The sequence below is a fragment of the Branchiostoma belcheri genome, unplaced genomic scaffold (genome assembly GCF_001625305.1).
Source record: "Branchiostoma belcheri isolate BF01 breed outbred unplaced genomic scaffold, Haploidv18h27 scaffold58, whole genome shotgun sequence".
In the NCBI taxonomy this organism is placed as follows: domain Eukaryota; kingdom Metazoa; phylum Chordata; class Leptocardii; order Amphioxiformes; family Branchiostomatidae; genus Branchiostoma; species Branchiostoma belcheri.
The window spans coordinates 1,285,129-1,301,502 of record NW_017804220.1 but is presented as its reverse complement, the minus strand read 5'-3'; the positions used below and the strand labels follow the sequence as shown (position 1 = coordinate 1,301,502).

Here is a 16,374-nt window from a genome sequence, read left to right as displayed (position 1 = left end):
CACATTTCCAAACTCGGGGCCCGGCCGGGCAGTCGTATGAAACGAAAATTATAATATAAGACAGCAAAACACAAAAAAAGTTTTAGAAAATTAACCTTGGGAACTACTTGCGTATATCATTGATATAAATTGTTGATTTTTCGTTAATTGAAACAGCCCGGCCGGGCCCCGGCTTGGAAATGTGACCGTGCCCTAAACGTAGCAATTGCGAAGAGAATCAACACATTTGAGATTCAGACTGCTACGGGTTCACTGGACAAACATTAGAAACAAAGAAGTCAGATAACGCATCTACTCTTTCCAAGGCCCTCTTGACAGTTTCCTGGCAACAGTTAAGAAGAAAATACTACAGTGTTTCGGGCATGTGTATCAATATGTGCTATATAGTTTTTTCACCAACATTAGTTTGATAGCATGGCATGCTAACAATGAGACCACACACCGTTGAACATTGCTGGCAAAACGCAGAGAAGGCTGACAAGGAGACTGCAGACGACCGACCGTCCGCTACAACCCATCTTGGAAGTTATCATCCAGAAGCTGACACTAAAGGCGCTACAACATTGTAATCCAGGCCTAGCTGTGTTTCAAGCTCTGAACAAAATGGCAGTTGTGATGAACTGACAATTGTGACAGATATTTCAGGCGCAGGCAATTTGAGCAATTATCTTCGCCACTAATGCAGCAAGCAATAGAGTCGCCCACGACTCAAGGACTTCACATACAAAAGAATATCTAAAACCAATATGCTTATATATGATAAACAGGTACCAAACTTTCAATTTGTCACCGAATGAGATTTTCAACGTTCGCAAGTGTTCCAAATTAGCTAGTGAATAAGATCTACCTAAGAGGTTATGAATTGTAGAATTCGTCAGAATAGGGTGAATGTTTGGCCAAGATAACTGTGTATAAGAGGTATAACAGTTGCCGAGCTCGCGCTCCGACCCAACGTTGCGTGATTATCTTTCATTATTGTTATCGCATGTAAGGATTATTCTTACCAGGGAAGAGCATTACCTGTAACAAAGTGAGTATGCAATATTAATTTTTAATCAACTCGTACAATGGAGGGTGGACCCTTTACAAGAATACACTGCACGGCATCAATAGTTAGAAACCGTGCACATAATTGGGCTTGATGAGAGTAAACAGACGAAAACAAAATGGCGCAGGGGTTAGGGGTCACGAGGTGACGTAATGTTATGAGGCATTAGGCCACAACATGTATCAGCGCGCATTGATTTTCACCTGGTTTTGGGGGAAAACAAGAATTTTTTTGCCCTCTGACAGTGGTCAACATGCCGAAAATGGGCAAAGATGTCTGTTGCCATGCCGGCGCATGGATGGCAGATGAGTATCAAGAGAGGAGACAAGGCTCTGATTTACTGTTTTCTGTTTTATATGTCATGATGGCTGTGTATATGTGATGTTCGCACTGAATAAAGACAGTTTGTACAATTACTAAAACGTTTAATTTTTCAAATTTGTTTCAGTAAGAAATGAATGTTGTGATAGTTGACAGTGAACTTAGCACAATAATATAGGTATCATTTCTTGTTTACCTACTTAAGCCAATGATTAGAATGGTATAATTTGTCCATCGGAATGGTTAATATCATTTGGCGAAGGTAACTCTTGTTTTTTTTATCTAATGTAAGATAGATTGTGAAAGGTCTGCATCTCCTAATTAGGTAAGTCACCAGAATTTTAGACTGTACTATGTAGACCGTAGGGCTGTAAAAAAGTAATCAGAGGAAGAACGATCTGTACTTTTCCAAATAATTACTAACTAGTTCTTTGTTCTTTATCCTCCTTTGAACTTTGAGGGGGATCCTACTATTTACTAGTTTAACATATTAAGTAGTACTTTTTAAATAGCTCACGTATACAAGGCAACAGGCAATAGCAGAAAGTCAGGAAATAACATAATGTTTAACACCTCAGACATTAACTTAATATCATTCTGTACTGAGACATGAAACAATAACAATATCTCTGTTTACGGAGTTAACAGTCAGTACAAGAATTTTTTGTTGTAACCAACATAATGCAGTTGCAATTTGATTTGTACATTTTACCACATGTGATAATTTTTTTGCAAAATATCTTTATGATCTTTATTAGTGACACTGAAAAAGCAAACCTTACAGCAAGGATGAGACTCCCTGAAATTGCAAAGAGTTAGCGTACAAAAAAATTCAAATTACAATGGAGAAGACAGGCAGATGTACATGTATACAATCCTTTATATATAAGGACATACAAAACATTCAAAGAGATTAATGAAAGAGAAACACATTTAAACATTGCAAACTTCGAACATCGCAGAGCCATGTGTAAACTTCGCATTAGTGACCATCCCTTACGTATAGAATCCGGCAGGCATAGCCGTACCCCTCTGAAAGATAGAACGTGCGAATTCTGTAATAATTTATATGTTAGAAACGAGATACTCTTTCTACTTGACTGTACATTGTAAGATGAACGCCAAGAACTATTCGATATTTTACAATAAGACAAGATATGCAAGAAAATGTCAAAGCAGGACGCGTTTAAACACTTGATGTCATGCAAGAACGAATGTATAGCAGACAAACTATACAATTATATTTCCAAATGTTTCAAAAAGAGAGAAGAAAGGGCAACTAACAGTAGATGATAGGTAGTATGTAGTATTGTTATAATGTATAAATTCCTAGCAATTAGCATTAGAATATAGCGTTCCAGTATGCAATACTCATGTTTTGCATACCGCATGTACTCTTGTGCATTTAGCCCATCTGGGCATGAACATGCGATAAAGATTCATATCATATCATATCATATCATATCATATAACATTAAAAACCTCTACGCCAACACCTGTCCCTTGCCGCGTTGATCGGTTCTTGAGTCATGGCGTAGTCGTACAGCTGGATACAAGCTATCCGGCCAGCGAAGTACCGACCGTCTCCGTCCCTCACCGCAACCCGGATGGGGTACTGAGTGGCAACCGACGGGACTTTACAGATAATCTTCTCTCCGACCGCTTGACCGTTGTTCCAGAGAGTTGCAACCCTCTTGGAACTGTCGTAGGTTCCGCCAACGTAGTTCCAAGCGTTCTGCTGCAGCACTTTCGCAATGACGAACCTTGGGAAAAATCCATCTCGTCCGACCGTCCTGCAATAGATATTAGCTGTTTTGTTACAATCTTCTAGTTGGCAACACTAAAGAAAAGGAGAGCAAATTTGTAAAAAGACGACACTTGATACCAGGCTAAAAACTTACCTCGTGAACAATGAGGTAACAATCTGGAGGCAGCCTGATGCTCCGGCTGGATACCAGGCTATAAACGTACCTCATGAATATTGTCAATGAGGTAACAATCTGGAACCAGCCTGATGATCCGGCTGGATACCAGGCTATAAACTTACTTGATGAACAATGAGGTAACAGTCTGGATACAGTCTGGAAACCAGGCTATAAACTTACCTCATGAACATTGAGGTAACAGTCTGGATACCAGGCAATAAACGTACCTCATGAACAATGAAGTAACAGTCGGGATACAGTCTGGAGACCAGGCTATAAACTTACCTCATGAACAATGAGGTAACCGTCTAAATACAGCCTGATACTCTGGCTGGGTACCAAGCTGTAAACTTACCTCATGAACAATGAGGTAACAGTCTGAATACAGCCTGATGCTCTGGTTGAATACCAGGCTATAAACGTACATCATGGACAATGAGGTAACAGTCGGGATACAGTCTGGATACCAGGATATAAACTTACCTCATGAACAATGAGGTAACAGTCTGAATACAGCCTGATGCTCCGGCTGGATACCAGGCTATAAACGTACCTCATGAATATTGTCAATGAGGTAACAATCTGGAACCAGCCTGATGATCCGGCGCTGGATACCAGGCTATAAACTCACTTCATGAACAATGAAGTAACAGTCTGGATGCAGCCTGGATACCAGGCTATAAACTTACTTCATGAACAATGAGGTAACAGTCTGGATACAGTCTGGAAACCAGGCTATAAACTTACCTCATGAACATTGAGGTAACAGTCTGGATACCAGGCAATAAACGTACCTCATGAACAATGAAGTAACAGCCTGGATACGGTCTGGGTACGAGGCTATAAACTTACCTCATGAACAATGTGGTATCAGTCTGGAGACAGCCTGATGGTTCAACTGGATACCAGGCTATAAACTTACCTCATGAACAATTCCTGTGGAGCTGTTTGCCAAAGATGTACCGCCCATTGATTGTGAGTCCCGACGTAGTTGAAGACTGGCCCGGCCCAACCTGTAGGATATATGTGGGCCAGTATGGTGTAGGAGTACTTCACATCCAGCTTGCCATTGTTGGGAATGTCTAAGTAGGAATTTGCAGTCCCCGAAAACAGGAATGCGCCGTTAGGGTCTCCATATGGGCCAGGGGCTAACTTGGTTGCTCTTGCTACTCCGTCATTTCCGTTTCCTGTTGTGTCTGATGCTCCGTACTGTGAGTTTAGAGGCCACAGTCCGACTAGGTCAGCTGCACAGAACATAATATGTGTATGTGTAAGTGTAAGTGTATCGAATTCAAATTGCGTTTGAATGAGGTAATACATGTTAGAGTTCCACGATCTCATACCTTCGCTTGACGGTGGGGTTGTCAGTACTGGCGGCGTGGTTGTCACGACTGAGCGGCGTGGTTGTCACGACTGACGGCGTGGTTGTCACGACTGATGGCGGCGTGGTTGTCACGACTGACGGCGTGGTTGTCACGACTGGCGGCGTGGTTGTCACGACTGGCGGCGTGGTTGTCACCACTGCCATGTTGGTTGTCGCCTCCGATAGTGTGGTTGTCACGGCTAGCGCTGTGTCTGTCACTAGTGATGGCGTGGTTGTCACCATTGTTGTGTTGGTTGTCACCCCTAACACGGGCAGTGTGGTTTGTGACTAGAAGTTAGAACATCAGAGAGGGACACAAGAAAAGGATTAACAACTGGATACACTTTTCAAAGTTTACTGTAAAAAAATTAACGGCTCTTGGTGGCAAATATATGTTGTCACATCGGCGCACCAAATCCGTAAGGAGTTAAGATTAGTCTAAGAGGCTCGTTGGGCGTCACTCCATCGTACAGGTACCGGTGGGGAAGTCGTGTAAAGTACCTTTCCCAAGGGCACAACGTCGGGCCACGGTGAGTATCGAACCCGGGACCTCTCGGTTCCGAGTCCGTTGCGCCACCGACGCCCCTCAATTTACTGTAATGTCTTAACTTTACCGACGTATATTAAATAATGGAAAGGCAACATACCGGATGGATATCGGATTTGGCAGTAAAATAGATGACAGGAACAGCCACTGCAGCAATCAACGATGCCAGTACAACGATGATAATACCTCGGAGTAGATGGGAGCGGAGAAATGTATAACAAGTGGAATCTGTGAAAAGTCAATAATCAGCGGTTATTCACCGTTTTCCTATTCCCAGGATGCATTGCACCAGGGGGTAAAATTCCCCAGGGTGCATAGAGCCAGGGGGTCGGCATTATTATTATTGTGATCCATCGGTGACTATGCCGATGTTGTATCAAAAACATTCATAACTTATGATATATGATTACAGACAATATTCCGTGAAGGGGACATTTCTGCATAGGGGTACTATGCAGAAGTGTCCCCCATGCAGAAATGTCCCCCCACCGAACTTGGCCGACAAGTTCACTGGGCAAAAATTATTGTGATCCATCGGTGACTATGCCGGTATTGTGTAACAATCATTTGCTACAATAAATATTCAAAGTATAGCTTTTTTCAGTAGCTAGGGGGCATGGCAGATAGTTGCATTTAATCCATAGGTTTGCCTATCTTTGTACTTTTTCTGTTGTGAACTTATATATAAATAATCTTCAAGATAATAATAAACAAATGTTAAGTTGATTTTTACATCACTGATATTAGGTTGGTTTTTCGTTTCAACCTTGTCTCAACGTCAACCTACATGTTTTTAAGTCGGTTTGACCTTTTGTCCCCTACAGGCCTTCGTAGTTTTAGCGCCACGCCCACTTCCGGTGTCAGCTTTCAAAATACCATGGAAACTCGCTGGAGATTGACAGGGGGACATTTCTGCATAGAACACCTGTCTTGTTGAATTACCCCAGTTTTCTTTTAGAACTGGGCTAATCAGAAAACAGCCGAAGACCACCAGAAGTCTGCTACGGAGGCGTAAACTTAAGCCAGTCACCAGTTTTCTTATCATTTTATAATCGTTAGGTCATTAACCTCCGAGAGAGCTTATGTAATACAGGCTACCGGTCAACGTCCTCAAGTTTATTATTCAGGTCGAAGTTCAGGGTACGCCGGTACCCCGCACGGCGGCGTCTAAGCTACATAACAGGTTTGTCAAGTGTGTAACAGAGTACAACTAAGTCGCTAACACTAAACAGATCCAGCTTTAGAAGCCGTTGGAAACGTCAAGTATGTCGTATAAAAAGCCCGGAATTGTCCATGACGGGGTGCGGTATCCTCGTCAGGTCACCAGAGAGATTCTCGAGGCCATGAAAACCTTTCAGACACGCGACGACGACATCGCTATTGTCAGCTATCCCAAAACAGGTGAGAGGAAAACGTCATGATTTAGTACTCAACAGAACAAGGCAAGGCATCTCGATCATTGTTGAAGCAGGAAAAATGCACATGATATTAATGTTATTGCCAATTTTGTGACAGAATATACTGTTGTAGTTTCTAGTTCATTTCAGACTTTCTAGTTCTATAAGTCTCCTTAACAAATATTGTAACTCAAGGTGGTTTTGCAACACCCTCTATGATAATGATTAACCCAGAGGAATACATAACGAGCCCGTTAGCTTTAACATTACAGGGTCATTGTTGACACATTGGGTCAGTCAAGAGGTGTTTACCTCCATGAAAAATGGAGGTATTGTTTTTGGCGCGTCTGTCTGTCTGTCTGTCTGTGTGTGTTTGTGTTTCCGCACATTTGTAGTCAGCATAACGTCTGAACGCCTTTATAGATTATGATAATATTTGGTATGTTGGTAAGTCTTAGGAAGACAAAGGTCAAGGTCAAATATGGGCCTCCTGGTGAATGACCATGGTACTGCAGCAGAACTTCCGGTTTTTGTATCTTTTGTCCTGAACATGCTATGGTCTTGATGTTTTGGTGACAGATTGCTTTTCCTGTCAGGAATAGGTGGTGTGAGTTTGGTCCCCCTAGCAGCTTGTTCTGGAACTGCAGGGCACTTTCTGGCGAAATGTTTAAAAGCCAATAAGTCCAGATAGGAACAACATATTTTCATCATTTTTGGTGTGTAGGTAGCTGAGAGAGAGAGAGAGATGTATGTAATTAAATGCAAATTATGCAAATGAGGAATTTATTTGCATAATTAATGATGAAATTCTATAATCACAGAGTTTTACATTATACTACTTTCATACATGTAATGTATGTAACCTATGTCAGGTGGAACATCAACAGATACTAATTATGCAAATGATGACCTAATTTGCATAATTAATGCGAAAATTCTATGATTTCTTAATGGTGAATGATGGGAATGTCATATTTGGGACATCTCTAAGTTAATCAAAAGTTAACATACATCACGATGCATATGCCATGTTAATGCAGAGGTCATTTGCATATTTAAAGATGAAATTTACATTTACATATAAAGTCCATACATGTATTTCATGGAGGTGTGAGTTCTCGGAACTCTTGTTTTTTCTCTTTTAAATGAACCTTTGGTGCGATGGCCCATACCGAAAAAAATTTAATGCGTCGTCTGGGATTGATTACCTTTGGTACGATGGCCCATATCGACAAGTACGTTGTCTGCGCAAATTAATACATTCTCCACAGTAGACTGTGTGTATGTGGACTACGCACATAGCCCGACCCTGCTTTGAGTGTTTGTGTTTTAATACGTCCCCTGTAGGCACAAACTGGACCCTGGAGATCGTGACCCACATCCTCCAGGCCGCAGGAAGGTCGGCCGCCAACTCAGACGAACACCTCATCGGGAAACTGGAGTTCCATTACCCCGAGAATCCCCACCCCTCATACGTACTGCTGGAAGACGCCCCCTCCCCCCGGGTCATCCTAACCCACCTCAAACCCGGGACAGCACCCCCCCGGATAGCCAACCCCCGGGGAAAGGTATAGGAGAATGTTCAGGACAAAATTTTCAAGTGCCGCGCTGTTTTTAAGTGTTACCATATTAAGCAAGGCTCTACTGTAATGTTAATAAGTATGTTTACAGAACGTCATTCGACCTTTGACCATTTCGTAATGCGTCACCACTGTCGAAACGTAGAAATGCAAAATAATGGATAAAAATGCAAATATTTTATGGACATGCAGCCGCTCTCTTATGGTCCAACAGACTCGAACTGCTAATATTTGAATTGCCACGCTGTCATTGGCTGAACTGCTATCAAATTGTGATGAGGAAGAGTCAGGATCGGTGAGCTTGTTGTGAAATCAAAATCATGATCATGCACTATAAAAGTGTTCCTCATTGAAAATGTTGGGAACATGTTACGGTCTATTAACTAACACTTCGTCATAATCTCTTTCAGGAGAAAATACTGGTGGTGATGAGGAATCCAAAAGACACGGCTGTGTCCTACTATCACCACTGCTTGAAGTGCAGAAATATCGATGCTAACCAGCTGCCATGGCCTAAATACTTCCAAGACGCCCTTGCTGGAAAAGGTGAGACACTCTCTGCTATCGCTGATAATCTTTTGTGAGTAGCCTGGATGCCAGACCCAAAGCACACTGGACACAAAATATCTCAGTGTGCAAGGGTCTGGTAGGGCCAGATTAAAACCTGCCACTCGAACGCTCAGTATCTGAGCGTAAGGCCCCATTGGTGGCACAGCAGGAAGCAATTTTAAACCTCTGCTATGATTGGTTAAAAACTCCCAGCTGTATCTTTGAATGGCCACCAGCAGATGGGATTAAACTGTAGATAAGGTTATTTTGTCCTGGTGTGTTAGAGAACTGTTACCTAAACAAACAGGAAAGCCTGGGTTGTACACTACTTCTACTATGAGACTACGTTCTGCTGTTATTTTGGAAAATAAACTCAAAAACATTTAGAAAATTGACTAGTTAATGATTAACTGTTGAGCCCAAGATTGTCTCCTGCTGACCAATGGTGATACCATGTAACAGGTTACCTGTGGTGTGAGGGGTCATCAATCACAGCTTCTCCTCCCTATGCTCGAGAGCCTTTCCTAAGAGACCCTACCAGACCCTAGCACACTGAGATATTTTGTGTCCAGTGTGCTTTGGGTCTGGCATCCAGGCTATTTTGTGAGCGGTTAAACTAAATTTTCCGACGCCGACGCCATTTTTTCCGCCTTTCTTTCCAGAGGAATACGGCATCTTCTTTGATCACGTGTTGTCCTGGTGGCAGAAGAGAGGCGACCCCCACTTCATTTTTCTCAAGTACGAGGACATGAAAAAGGTATCTGTACCCACACAGAGGGTGTTGACTCAAGAACCATGCTTTATTTAAGGGTTAATGACCCGCCCCGAGGTGAATATGGTGTGACAAAGCCTTGTTAGTTGCTATACCACCACCACCACTACCACTCCACCGCATATCAGCTACTGCTGAGGCGGGCCATCATTGTTCTCCATCTGCCTCTATCTTCTGCGGCTCGTTGCGCCCCCTCCCACTCGCAACCCATCACTGCAAGGTCTCTTTCCACTGTTTTTCTCCACGTCATACTTTGCCCGCCCCTCTTCCTTTTTCCTTGTGGACACCATGTTAACACCACTTCGGCAGTCTTTGTCTTGGCATTCTAGATACATGTATGTGGCCTAGCCACCTCAGCCTTGCTCTTTGTACTAGCTAATAGAGAGCTTTACTTGTCCTGTTCGACGCCTGATCTCGTCATTGCTAGTGTGTTGTTGCCACCTGACGTTCAATATTTATTATATGTGGGTTTGCTATACGTCTTCGTTTTAAATCTTTCATTTAATTTCGACCAGGACGTCGCCAGCGAAGTGAAGAAAATTGCAAAGTTCCTAGAAGCTGACCTAGACGCCGCCACCATTGCGAGGATCGCAGAGAAGTGCACATTTGAGGGCATGAAGTCAACTCTGGACAACTCTCGGTACTCCGGTAGGAGAGTCAATGCCAGAAAAGGTTTGTTATTTCGTTAGCATAAAGGCTAGCCTGATATCCAGTCTATCGTGGTTGGGGCAAGCTGTCCTGGGGACTTAAATAGTTTCCCCCGTCCAGCTCAACAGACCGCCCGGTGGGAGTGTTACGCCTGTAGGAGTTTTGCACGCCAGTAGTTCAACTCCCATCAGGCAAAACCTACCGGAAACCTAGCTGAGTCGGGCGGGGAAGAGCTGCTGCAGCCCCGAAGAGAACCCTCCCCAACCTCGATAGAGTGGACACCAGGCTACCTAAAGGTGTTAGTAGGTATTTTTTGTTCTGGTAATCATAACAACTACCATTGCAACTGGTGATTTATGTAGCACAGGTCCCTTCGTATTACAATATCATTGTAAGTGGCAGGGCAGAGTTGGGGGAGGGGCTAATCACCATATATATGAATGTGTTTGAGTGAGAATAAACAGAGCAGTAGTTCGTTAGACTAGACCATGTGAAGGTTAACATTATGCTCCTGTGTGTAAAAGTTACATTTCTAGTTTATGTTTCATATGTTTTTCTGTTTATTTCCTAGGAGTTGTTGGTGACTGGAAGAACTACTTCACCGACGAACAAAATCAAGCCTTTGACGCTCAGTACGATGAAAAGCTCAAAGGGACAGGTCTTGACTTTGAATTTGAGTAGATGACGTTTCAAAAGGATTTTTTTACATAGACCTGGGTTTCCTTCAATGTTAGTAGATTGCATAACGGGGTCTATAATTGTTACGATTCAGCAATATTAGCACGTTGTAAGTTCTACACAACATTGCCAGACGAAGATGCGACCTTTTTAAGTTGTTAGTGACACGGAAAAAGTGCATGGCAGCATGGGCATTAAATTTAATGTACAAAATACGATGAGCACTGGCTATTACTAAGTGTTTATATTAACTAAATTTTCCGGACATGTACGCTGACGTCTCAGAAAGCAACCGCGAGCAAAAAAAAGAGAATGACTATCAAAGGATAATAAAGCTGGTGATTGGTTTACGTTTACGCCTCTGTGTTTTTATTTTTGATAAAACAAAGTTTTAGCTTTGGGAAGTAGTGAATACTCCAAATTACAGAAATATAGACGGAGATAGATAGCTAGATAACTATATCTATATGTATATATCTATATATAGGTATAGATATAGATATAGATAGATAGATAGATAGATAGATATAGATAGATAGATAGATAGATAGATAGATAGATAGATAGATAGATAGATAGATAGATAGATAGATAGATAGATAGATAGATAGATAAAAGCATATAGATAGATAGATACACTGACAGCGACGAAATAGCACGTTCTATTCTGCAATACTAGTAACAGAAACCTCCCGACACCAATCAATGATCAGGGGACATTAAGGTATCATTCTATGTGTTACTGGTCAAAGTATGTAAGGGGTGTGCTACGTTTTTTATTTTCTAGGCCTCTTCTGAGAATCTCCTCCCGGACTATTATACCAAGCTCAAAGGTTATGCTAATCACAATATGCGGCAACTCAATGGGAGAGAGGGGGCAGACAGAGAGGGAAGGAGAGAGAGAGAGAGAGAGAGAGAGAGAGAGATGAGATAAACATTGTATACCTTTGGGGTTATTTTGTCGAAATGCACCAGTGGCGTAAAGTGGGTTCTTTAGTAGGCCAGAGACGTCCCTTTGGTCGTTACTGGTCTGTGTAGTGTCTTCTTGTTTGTCTGACAGTTGTTCACCATATCCACTGTCCTCACTGGCCTGCTGTAGGTTGTGGAAGTCATCCCTGTCGACAGTATCACCTCCGTGGCAAATGGAGGTACTGCTGTACGTATGGCTGTCAGGGTCCTCATCACAGTCACCTCTATTGCTGTACGTGTGACTGTCAGGGTCGTCATCACAGTCACCTCTAGTGCTGTACGTGTGGCTGTCAGGGTCGTCATCACAGTCACCTCTATTGCTGTACGTGTGGCTGTCAGGGTCTTCGTCACAGTCACCCATATTGTTATACATGTGGCTGTCAGGGTCGTCATCACAGTAGTCACCTCTATAGCTGTACGTGTGGCTGTCAGGGTCGTCATCACAGTCACCTCTAGTGCTGTACGTGTGGCTGTCAGGGTCTTCATCACAGTCACCTCTTTTGCTGTACGTGTGGCTGTCAGGGTCGTCATCACAGTAGTCACCTCTAGTGCTGTATGTGTGGCTGTCAGGGTCGTCATCACAGTAGTCACCTCTAGTGCTGTACGTGTGGCTGTCAGGGTCGTCATCACAGTCACCTCTATTGCTGTACGTGTGGCTGTCAGGGTCGTCATCACAGTCACCTCTAGTGCTGTACGTGTGACTGTCAGGGTCGTCATCACAGTCACCTCTAGTGCTGTACGTGTGGCTGTCAGGGTCGTCATCACAGTCACCTCTAGTGCTGTACGTGTGGCTGTCAGGGTCGCCATCAAAGTTATCAATATCAGCGTCGGCAATTTCAGTTTCCTCGTGCCTGGTAGGAATCGCCAGTTGTTCTATGCAGTACAGTGGGAGAAAGACAGAAGGTAGTTAGTTGTGAGAAGTGAGAAATATATAATTATTATTTAATAAGTTACTGCTGGACCTAAATATATAATATGGGTTGTGCGCTCATACTGTGCCTGTATGTGGTCCCGTAAATTTACAGGTAACAGGAGTATTTCTCACGTGAACACATCACACGGCAGCAAAACGCACCAAATACCGAAGAAACCATGCCAAAGCAGCGCAAAAGTAGGCAAGGGTTAATGAATTAAGAAATGAAATTCATGAAAAAATTGCCTAATAAAAGTACAGCAGGACAAGGATTAAAGGGACATTATCTAATATTTCTGCATCAAAAAAAATGAAATATTTTAATTGAAAGAATCTTCGCGTGATTGTAATTTTCTTTTCAACATACTTGTGCAGGTACAATAGAGTGGAAGAAAGAGAGTTAGGTGTGAGAAATTATTCAAGCAATTGAAAGAATAAATGTGTAGTTGTAATTTATTTTTCAACATATTTAATTTCTGTCGTTATTTTAAATCTCTGGCACTTATGATAATCACTTTAGCAGCCCGCACACCAGGCGCACCTTGTTTGTGGTACCACCACAAACTACCAGAATGTAAACAAACATGGCTGACAGCTGTGTTTCCAGCATTTAAGCACTCTTGTATGTATAATATTTCGCACCTCCAATTCCTGAATAGCACTTCAGGGTTGTAGGAGCTAGTGATAGGGTTGTTTCAACTTAAGTTTGTAAAGAAATGACCAGAAAGTTGACTCTTTTTCTTTTCTCGTTATGTTACCTAATGACATTTGACGACTTAGACAGAATTTCTTAATGAAGTACCTGCTACGGCAGTTATGACTGTCCACCGTCCTCAAGAGATTCGAACTAATACGAACCTTTAGAATCAGAGTGAACAAGCTAGTTCATATCATATTGTAATGAATTATCATTTTTTACACTGATGATATTGATAACTTATTGGGTGATATTGTGAATATTGTTAAGCTCATTTTACGCACTTATTTAGTTGCCTATATGTTAACTGTGAAATACTCACTTGTTTAGTTGTCTATTTGTTAACTGTGCAATATTTGTTTCTCTGTTTTTAAACACTTGCATACAATTCAGCGCTACTTTTTAGTTGCGCTGCCACATGCTAGAGATTGTACTCATCGATCAATCAATAAACAATTATTATTATGTTTACCGAAGGAAAACATATTGTTTTTGCTACATTTCCTCTTCTTCTTCTCCAAACAGTGACCTCTGACCTGATTGAACCAGATTGTCTCTCACCATGGTGTTGACAGCCACTCCACGGAGTAGGGCGAGTCCAATGGTGTTAGTTCTTAGTCCTTTTGTTGACGTTGACGTTGACGCTCCTTCCTGGCCATCCTTTTTGCCTCCACGGCGGCAACTCTCTCGCTTTCAAAGGTTGAGACAGCCGTGTAGGACATCTGCCTCCAGGCACTGCGGTTGTGGCAGAGGGCTTGGAAGTTTGAGGGGTCAATGTGATCTTTCTTTAAGTAATGTTTAAGTGTGTCTTTGTACCGTTTTCTCTGTCCCCCCCTTGCACGGGTCCCTTGCTCCAGTTGACCGTAAAGAATCTGCTTGGGGAGCCGATTGTCTGGCATTCGTACACAGTGGCCAGACCAACGTAGCTGACTGCGCATGACGAGGGCCTCAATACTCCAAGAGCCGGCTTCAGCTAGCACGCTGGTGTTGGTGCGATAGTCAGTCCAGGAAATGTTCAGAATACGCCGCAGCGAGCGTTGGTGGAACTGTTCCAAGGTTTTAAGATGCCTTCGGTAGGTGACCCAGGCCTCACAACCATAGAGGAGGGTTGGAAGAATTGCGGCTTTGTACACCTGGACCTTTGTTGCCGTCTTAAGGCTTGCATTGTCAAAGACTCGTTCCCTTAAGGCTGCACAGGCACAACCTTGCCTGTGTGAGATTTCGTCGTCAATGTTTCCCTTGTGGTTAAGAGTGCTGCCAAGATAACTAAAGTGCTTAACACACTCAAGGCGTACTCCATCCAGGTAGAAGCTTACTGCTGGCGGTTGTTGACCCGGAGCTGGCTGGATCATGACTTTGGTCTTTGACTTATTTGTAGTCAAGCCAAGGGATTTAGGCTCCTGTCATCATATATGTGGATGTGTTTGAGTAAAGATTAACAGAGCAGACCATATGCGAAGGTGAACATTATGCATTTGCTTTGCAAATGTTACCTTTCTAGTTATTATAATGTTTCGGCGGTAAGTTGTTGCGATTTCTACTCCTTTACATTCATATCTCACTTGTTATTGTCATCTAAAGCAACGATGTATTTATACTAATTTTTTTTTCTAGTTAAGGAGAAATTGAATTATACATGCAACGTTAACTCTACCCTCATTACTTGTTACCTGACAAGTACTGTTCATTTTGCATCATAAGAAACATAACGTGATTATCATAGTAAAGACACGTCCTCATCTAACACTTTTCTTTCAACAAATCATAAAAGAAAACAACGTTTGATGTAGTTGATTGATCTCGATGAAACTCTTGAAAAATCATGTTTAAACATTTATCCTCACTTGCCCCAGACCAATGTTTTGAATATAAAGAGACTATTTCTTATACGATATACAATCTGCAAAAAGGATTATAGGGACGAAAACATGAAACCTTCGCTTGTTGCCTTAAGTTTGTAAGAGGGTATGCTTTTGGTTTGGGCTTGTTGGAGTGTGGCTGTGGTGTGGTTCTGTATATATATGTCAACGTAATAACAAAGTATACCTCCATATCCAGCTTGTTGGGCGTAAGCAGTCCCGTACATCGTGTTGCCGACCAATCCAATGATGTTACGGCTGACAGTCACAGGAAATGTGTTCTCAGATGCTATGCCGGTTGCATGTTCTTGTTCATTCTTTGGGACTTCAATCTGTCCAGGGGTGTTGGTGCCATCCCTTTTGGCACGACGGTTGACATTACCTTTAGATAACAGATAACTTTTACTGTACATTCATACTTTATCGGTAGTGATTTCGGTAGTTCTGAATTTAACAGTTCAATTAAGCGTGGTTTAAGCGTACGTATAGTGGTTGTAAAGTCCCGGAAGGGAGGGAGAAACATCGCATAAGAATGAATGAATGAATGAATGAATGAATGAATGAATGAATGAATGAATGAATGAATGAATGAATGAATGAATGAATGAATGAATGAATGAATGAATGAATGAATGAATGAATGAATGAATGAATGAATGAATGAATGAACGTCTATTTCACCCATAGAAAAAAACGGTGCAAACATAAAAACACAGACTATACAGCATCTTACATACACTAAAAAAGATATATACTGACAATCTGACCTCAGAAGACCTTGTATTATGCTGTTGTCGGTGTTTATTGAGAAAGGAGTAGCATAATTTTCTGCGTCTGGCATCAAATGTGTCAGTAGTATGGTGAACAAACATAGTACCTGCACTGCACCATCTTGGAAACTTATCCGAAAACAATCATTATATGTCACCCGACATTTGACAAGCACACTCAAATTAACACGGTTCCATAGCTGTACGCCAAACAGTTGGGAGCAGTAAGTCCTAAATAAAGTCTTCTTCACAGCGCAAAAACAGTGGTAAAATTTCCTATTTATGCAATTGGTATAGCGATACAAACGTCTTATTTTAACTCGAACACAATCATCTTT

General features: G+C 42.1%; 3 protein-coding genes across 3 annotated transcripts; 1 reads left to right on the top strand and 2 right to left on the bottom strand.

Annotated features, from left to right (window-relative positions):
* Positions 1–2,843: 2,843 nt before the first annotated feature.
* LOC109481798 lies at positions 2,844–4,822 on the bottom strand. The gene is made up of 3 exons (XM_019784386.1): positions 4,666–4,822; positions 4,217–4,538; positions 2,844–3,162 (listed from the first exon to the last, which is right to left on the bottom strand). The coding sequence occupies exons 1-3, from the start codon at positions 4,820–4,822 to the stop codon at positions 2,844–2,846; spliced, it is 798 nt and encodes a 265-aa protein (XP_019639945.1).
* Positions 4,823–6,311: 1,489 nt separating this feature from the next.
* On the top strand, positions 6,312–11,107 carry LOC109481862 (sulfotransferase family cytosolic 1B member 1-like). Its single transcript, XM_019784489.1, has 6 exons — positions 6,312–6,605; positions 7,949–8,169; positions 8,592–8,727; positions 9,393–9,487; positions 10,018–10,174; positions 10,722–11,107. The coding sequence occupies exons 1-6, from the start codon at positions 6,470–6,472 to the stop codon at positions 10,829–10,831; spliced, it is 855 nt and encodes a 284-aa protein (XP_019640048.1). The 5' UTR covers positions 6,312–6,469; the 3' UTR covers positions 10,832–11,107.
* A 74-nt stretch (positions 11,108–11,181) lies between these two features.
* LOC109481797 (dentin sialophosphoprotein-like) lies at positions 11,182–15,493 on the bottom strand. Its single transcript, XM_019784385.1, has 3 exons — positions 15,454–15,493; positions 11,774–12,670; positions 11,182–11,189 (listed from the first exon to the last, which is right to left on the bottom strand). The coding sequence occupies exons 1-3, from the start codon at positions 15,491–15,493 to the stop codon at positions 11,182–11,184; spliced, it is 945 nt and encodes a 314-aa protein (XP_019639944.1).
* Positions 15,494–16,374: the final 881 nt, after the last annotated feature.